The following is a 6,631-nucleotide window of genomic DNA, read 5'->3' as shown; positions in this document are numbered from 1 at the left end:
AGGGGAAGTGCATGTTACAACTCGTGATGTTGATTCTTTCCTTCCAGGCATCAGATGCAGGTCTTTAGGCTTGGCACAAATGCCTTTACCTTCTGAAACTGGGTCTTGCATTAGGTTCATATTACCCTTTCTATGGCTATATGGTATAAGAAAGAAAGTAGGAGAGTCAATATTATAGACATCAAAAGCCTGAAATGTTAACACTCCTATAATTCCAATAGTCAGGAATCCATGGGGAAAAATCAAGTTTAAGGTCAGACTGGGCAACAAAGCAAGACTCTCAAAATAAAAAGCAACTTTGTAGTCTGGAGTCTCCACTTTTTCCTTTACATCTTGGCTAGGCAAATGAGGAACTTAGAAGACCCTAAGGGATCCAGAAGGAAACCACACTCTGATTCACAGCAGCCTTTGCATATTTTCTCGGTGCTGAGCTCCATTCCTGGTGGCTTACAGTCTGCATTTATCAGTACCTTCTAAAGACCCAAGGCTCCAATTGGTTGTCACCTACCTGCTAAGTCGCAGGGATCTGAACACTGCTTTCCCTTTCTCTAAAAATATACCAGTTAAGAAGTTCACTCAAGTTTTACTAGTGAAAACTTGTGGTCCTGTCCTGGTTTCCTCACCACAAGAAAGCAGCATAGAATTCAAAATAAAATTCTATGTTGGCCTAGATTGTCATCTTTAGGGCAGCTGCTGACTTCAGTGCTTGCTTACGTATCTGGAAATCTACCCTGCTCCTGGGCTCATATAAAGTTGCTACAACTTTAAAACCAGCTTAGCCATGCATTAAAAAATAATCTGTGCATATGTTGATATTAGTGATGGAACCAGGGACCTTGCATATGCTGGGTGCTATTCCTCTAAGTACCATAACACCCCAAAATAAAAAATATTGTATCCTTTAGGCTGAGCAATAGTGCAGTGGGTAAAGAACAAAGCCTATTAACTGAAGTTCTGTCCCCAAAAATGAACCCATATTAAGATAGAGAAAACTGACTCCACAGAGCTGTTCTGACCTCCACATGCACCCATGGCACATGCAGCAACCCTTCTCCCAACACAAACACAAGTTGTATCTTGTGTGCATTACTAAGTTGTATCTACCATGTCTTTGTTATTTATGCACATATACATATGCCTGCACATGGCCTATGTGAGTGAACGCACACAAGGACAAGTCAAGAACAGCTTTCAGGAGTCGTTGCTCTCCACTGTGGGTCCCATACTGACTTCAGATCACTGGGCTTGCTTGGCAAGCACTTTCTACCCACACAACCATCTCAAATTCATCATTGTAAATGTTCAGAGAGGTAAAGTCTTGTTACAGGCTTGGGTCTTTTGCAGAGTAGAGTCCTGGTTTGCAAATTAATGCCTTTTGATGCAGTGCTAGACTCCAAGAAGTAATCTTTTTGTTTAAGTCATTGAGAATAAAATTCATCACACTTTTAGGCAATCATTGGAAGAGTTTATTTCTTAAACTTAAAATTGAAAATCAAGATAACATGTTACCTTTGGTATTCTTTAGCCTTCTGATGATAAGGCTTTTCTTAGAGCTGGACTATTTTAACATCAGACCTTAACCAAGAATTAAGTGCCACACATCCTCTTGTTTTCCACAAGCCTTGGAGGAGCTGAGGAAATATCTTTTTAGAGGATTAGTTGTATAGTTCAGTGATAAGGCACCTGCCTAATATTCAGGCCCTGGGTCTGAGTCTGAATACCACGAAAAAAGTTCCTCAAAGCCAAGTACCATATTATGACCTGGTTGGTGTGGCTGTGCATTTAAGTAACCTGAACTTATATCCTAATGCAATTGATTACTAGTGACAACAGTAACAAATTTACCTTTCTTAATGCTAACACACTTCCTCTATTCTCTAATGGGAATTTTACAGCATAGCAAAATTATACAATTTCTCATGATATAATGTAAAATAAAGGAGTAAAAATATACCATTTTCCTTTCCTACCAACATGACAATATAAATGAACTATCAGGAGAATGGTCTTAACTTCTGTGTCAAGGTATCCAAAATGCAGTTGAAGTCCATGAAGCATCACTGACAGCAAGCCACTGTCTCCTTCCAAACTCCCCATGATTCCTTAGTCTATCTTGACCAGAAAGCTTAAGTGCTCACCCTGGGAAGTCCATGCTCTTCCCACTTCTGAGAAAGGCTCAGCATTTGATAATCTTTCCAACACGACTTTGGGATCTACTATTTCTCAGTACTTACTACTTCTTAGGCTCTTAAAATATTCTTGACGAGATTAGTAGAGTATTGGAAATGTTTTCAATTCTTTTAAATAATACTTCTTAAAGGGTAATTTTGTTTGCTAAGTTTTTCTGAAATGAAATCAGTTATCAGAATAGATAACAGAAGTGACTTTAGGGACAATCTATCTGTGCTGCTCAGACAGAATATCTGAGACTAAGTACTTTATGAAGAAGAGATGTGTTCTGCGGTGGGCTGTTAAGAGGCAGCTGGGTAACTGGTCGAGCACCCTTTGAACCCCAGAGACCCTAAAGTGGCGTAGGAGTTTGGCCCCGCTCCTTGGACCCCTAGTTCCTTTCACATAGCTTCAGTCCTCCACACTCTCTTCCAAAGAGAGATTTATGACCATTGGTCATGAAGCACAGGTAGAAGGCATGACTACAGGATACAGAGCCTCACAACATCTCCATATTCATGAGATACCTAAAGGACGGAGGGTGTAGCCAGTTAAACGTTCCTTCCCAGATCCTCCTGCTCGGAAAAGGTATTTAACCTTAAGCCCACCCTGAGAAAACGGGGTATAGCTTCATCCATTTTCCACCATGACAGTAAAATATCTTAAGACCATATCTTAAGACCCGGACTACCAAAAAAAAACAACAAAACCAAAAAAACCCGGACTACCTTTCATCTTTGGGGCTGCTGTGGGGAACCGTGGAGAAGCTCTTCACTACAGAGCCACCCCCGTGGTCTAATCTCCCACCAACCTCTCTATGTTCCAGCCACGGAGATCCAGCCATGACCAAGCCAAGCGAGTCTGTCTTCCCCGTGTGATGTTGCGGGAGCTCATCCTCCTCGCCCCTTCAGCTGCGGGTCCCCACCCCATCTCGGTCCTTCCGAGGCCTCTCAGCAGCGCCTGAGAGCCCAAGGGCTTGAAACCAGTCGCTCCCCAGCCACCCCCTTGGGCCGGGGATCCCCAACCCAAGAACTCTGGCCCCCTCGGGGGTCTCAGACTGTGTTCTCTCTACCACGGAGCGGGGATGGGGGTGGGGGTGGGCTGCAGCTTCCCACAGCCTATGCCCAGCGCAGTGTGCAGTGAATTTATTCGAATTCCCGAGCCTCTGCGTCCTTGACCCGTAGCCCTAGCCCCTTGGGGCGGCAGACATGCAGGACCCACAATTCAGCCCAACGGGACCCACGCCCATGCATGCTACAGCCCAACAGAGATGTGCTTTTTTATAGTTCATAAGTTGGAAAGTTGAGGTTAAGGTGCCAGCATCTAATGAGGATTTCCTTGCTGCATCAAGACACTGCAGAGGAAGGAGGGGAAGAGCAAAGGTATGAGAAGGGGGCAAACGCATCCTTTTATCACTTTGTGTGAGAACTAGCGAGACCTCTAATACAGCACTAACCCATCTGTCCTCAGAATTGACTACTTCATAAAGGCCTCACCGCTTACCATATCATGATATGTCATTTGTTTCCAACACATGAACTCTGTAATGAGACACATTCGGAACATAACAAGGACCTTTAGTCTAAACTCCATCTAATTCCTGGTTCTTTTAAACATTCCCAAGCTGGGTGTGGTGGCTCACCATGTAATTCAAGAGTGGAAACTGAGGTAGAACAGATGTGAGTTTGTGGCCATCCTGAGCTACGGAGTGACCCTGTCTCCAAAAGGAAAAAGAAATTCCAATAGCTGTTACACATTCTGAAAGGTAGAACATCCAACTGACTAAATAACATTTCTGAACTGTTTGAAAAGTTCATTCTCACTATATTGAAACCTTTTGCTTTCTGACCAGGAAGTCATTAGCAGTTTGGTTTCCCAGCTATAAACTTCATTGCATTCTACATATGTAATATGTCTGATGGTCTAGAACGTGAAGGGTTGTCATGATACAGTATCCCAACCTACTGCATATCTATATCACATTAAATTTTAAAGAAGCCACACGTCAGTCCTCACTCCTGAAAGCCAGTGAATGTGAGAAGTTAATTCCTGAATACCACAGGGAGTAAGATTTTAAGTGCTTAATTTCTCTTCATTGTAAAATTCTTAAATTCTTAATAAACACTCTTTACTTTTGATGTAACTGCACCTCTTTCAGATTTATATACCATCTCATGCTCAAAAACTGGCCAGTCAGAAGATGAAGGGTCCATGGCAATTTATTGCTCATTATTTTGAATCATCTTTATGAAGGTAATGCACACACTGGAAAACATCCTCAAGTAAAAGGTACAATTGCACTAACATTTATTGGTATGGCGACTATCCACATCATTCACATCTTTCCTCTTGTTTTTTTTTTAAATAACACTGATGAACCAGAGGCAGCAATTTCCCTTCTTTGTGAAGCCGGTGAGTGTCAGTTGCACCTCCAATAAACCTTCCATTGACAAATATCCTGGGAACCTATTGAATAAGCAAAAGATAAAATAAGGCCTAACCATAGGTATGAGAACTGGCGCAATTTTGGAGGGAAATGAGGAAAAGTCACTTGGCCAAGATAACAACAGGAAAAGAGGTAGGATGCAAATCCAAGACAATCTGATTCTAAAGCCCTTCCTCCTACAGACCACACTAATTTTAAAACACAAACTAAGGCAAGCCCTACCAGCCACCAGGAGGTTCCTCAGGGTCTGCCTGCCCTCCAGAGGCCTGAGTCAGAAAGGCTCAACTTTTCCTTTTTTCTGTCTCTTTCTTTTGGATGCTACCCAGAACCTAAGTACACTTTTTCTGATCCTTTGAGCTCCCTGTCATCCGGCTGCTTGTCTCCCTTGTGTCTGACTCTGTGCTGGCTTAACCAGTTGGCCTTCTTTCTCTCTCTCCTCCATTCTTCTCCCTCAGGCAACTACTGAGATTTTCCAGCTTGCCTGATGCAGCAGTTTTCCTTTTAACCTCTAAAAAACTGTCCTTGAGCAGCAAGAAAGGAAGGGAAAGGTAGGGAAGTATTAAAAATGCTTATGTGGTTCCTTTCTACGTGTTTACCAGTATCTTCTACAAACCTTTAAACAAGAAGGAAAGTGGCAACAATGAATAGTCCTCTTAACTGTTCATATGATGAAAAAAATACACAAATTTCCAGAAGCTAAAACAATACGCAGAAAACACAGATAAGCACAGGGACTGGAGAGTCGATTCTGGTCTGTCCTGTCTAATAATGGAAGGATAATTTTACCTCACAAAGACCTCCAAAAGGATCTTAACGTTCCACAAATACTCATGACATCATCAGCTGCCTCATGTCAGTCTGTCTCTCTGTCTCTGTCTCCCTCTCTCTCTCTCTCTCTCTCACACACACACACACACACACACATTCACTATGCTATTTCATATTCTATGAGGCTGGTTTCTTTGTAGATCTGCCATTGATTTATCAACGTTTAATTCACTGAAGTATCAGGCTTGCTTTTTTCTACCAGGAAAGTCTAGTGTCCAGGGACTGGTATGGTACCAGCTCATCACCAGGGACAGCAGAGCTGAGGGTGCACTCACAGTTCTTTCTCCAGTCATCTTGTGAAGCGCATCTTGAAACTGGTTACCATATTCCAACATATCCAACTCCACAACTTTATAGTTGACATTCATGTCATGGAATATCTTCTTGGCCATTGAACAGTAGGAACAGGATGTTTTTGAGAAAATCACCACACAATTGTTAGAAATCGTTTCCTAAAATATAAATAAATAAGTAAATAAATAAATAAATAAATATAAAACCTTCTCATTCTAGATATTACCTTTTGGAATTAAATCAAAGAAGAAGTATGATTCTGCAGGTTAGAGCACAACCCTGTGCTCCAGTGTTCAATCATCTATGTGTGGTATCTGTAGATTAAGGATATTATTCTTTTCAAACAAAGGCCACTAGAAACAAAAACATGTATCAAAACACTGGCCTCCTGAGAGTAGTATCAAGAATGAAACCAATGATAGCCAATTCTTTATTTCTTTCATATATTATGACAGCCAATTCTTATACTACAAACACTCCTGTATATTCCTAATATCATGAAGTCATTTCAACTTCACTGTAATCAATATAGGTCCATTCTGTATTATTTAAACTGTACAAATGAAGAAAATGTGGTACACAGGAAGATAAGTAACTGTCCTAGTTAGGGTTTTACTGCTGTGAACAGACACTACGACCAAGGCAACTCTTATAAGAACAACATTTAATTGGGGCTGCTTACAGGTTCAGAGGTTCAGTCCATTACCATCAAGGCAGAAACATAGCAGCATCCAGGCAGGCATAGTACAAAAGAGGCTGAGAGTTCTATATCTTCATCTGAAGGCTGCTAACAGAATACTAACTTCCAGGATGCTAGGATGAGGATCTTAAAGCCTAGACCCACAGTGCCACACCTACTCCAACAGGGCCACACCTACTCCAACAGGGCCACAC

At 41.8% G+C, this 6,631-nt stretch overlaps 1 protein-coding gene across 2 annotated transcripts in view; it reads right to left on the bottom strand.

Annotated features, from left to right (window-relative positions):
* Nucleotides 1–4,370: 4,370 nt before the first annotated feature.
* Glrx2 (glutaredoxin 2) overlaps nucleotides 4,371–6,631 on the bottom strand; it is an 8,380-nt gene continuing 6,119 nt past the window's right edge. For both annotated transcript variants that reach the window (XM_028769970.1, XM_028769971.1), the window contains exons 3-4: nucleotides 5,719–5,895; nucleotides 4,371–4,635 (exon numbers count right to left, since the gene is read on the bottom strand). In XM_028769970.1, coding sequence (XP_028625803.1) covers nucleotides 4,501–4,635; nucleotides 5,719–5,895 — 312 coding nt within the window. In that variant the 3' untranslated portion in view covers nucleotides 4,371–4,500. The remainder of the gene's footprint in view (nucleotides 4,636–5,718; nucleotides 5,896–6,631) is intronic.

Source organism: Grammomys surdaster, unplaced genomic scaffold, assembly GCF_004785775.1.
Source record: "Grammomys surdaster isolate TR1022 unplaced genomic scaffold, NIH_TR_1.0 196, whole genome shotgun sequence".
In the NCBI taxonomy this organism is placed as follows: Eukaryota; Metazoa; Chordata; class Mammalia; order Rodentia; family Muridae; genus Grammomys; species Grammomys surdaster.
Note: the sequence above shows the minus strand (reverse complement) of the source record. Positions and strands in the feature narration are given on the sequence as shown.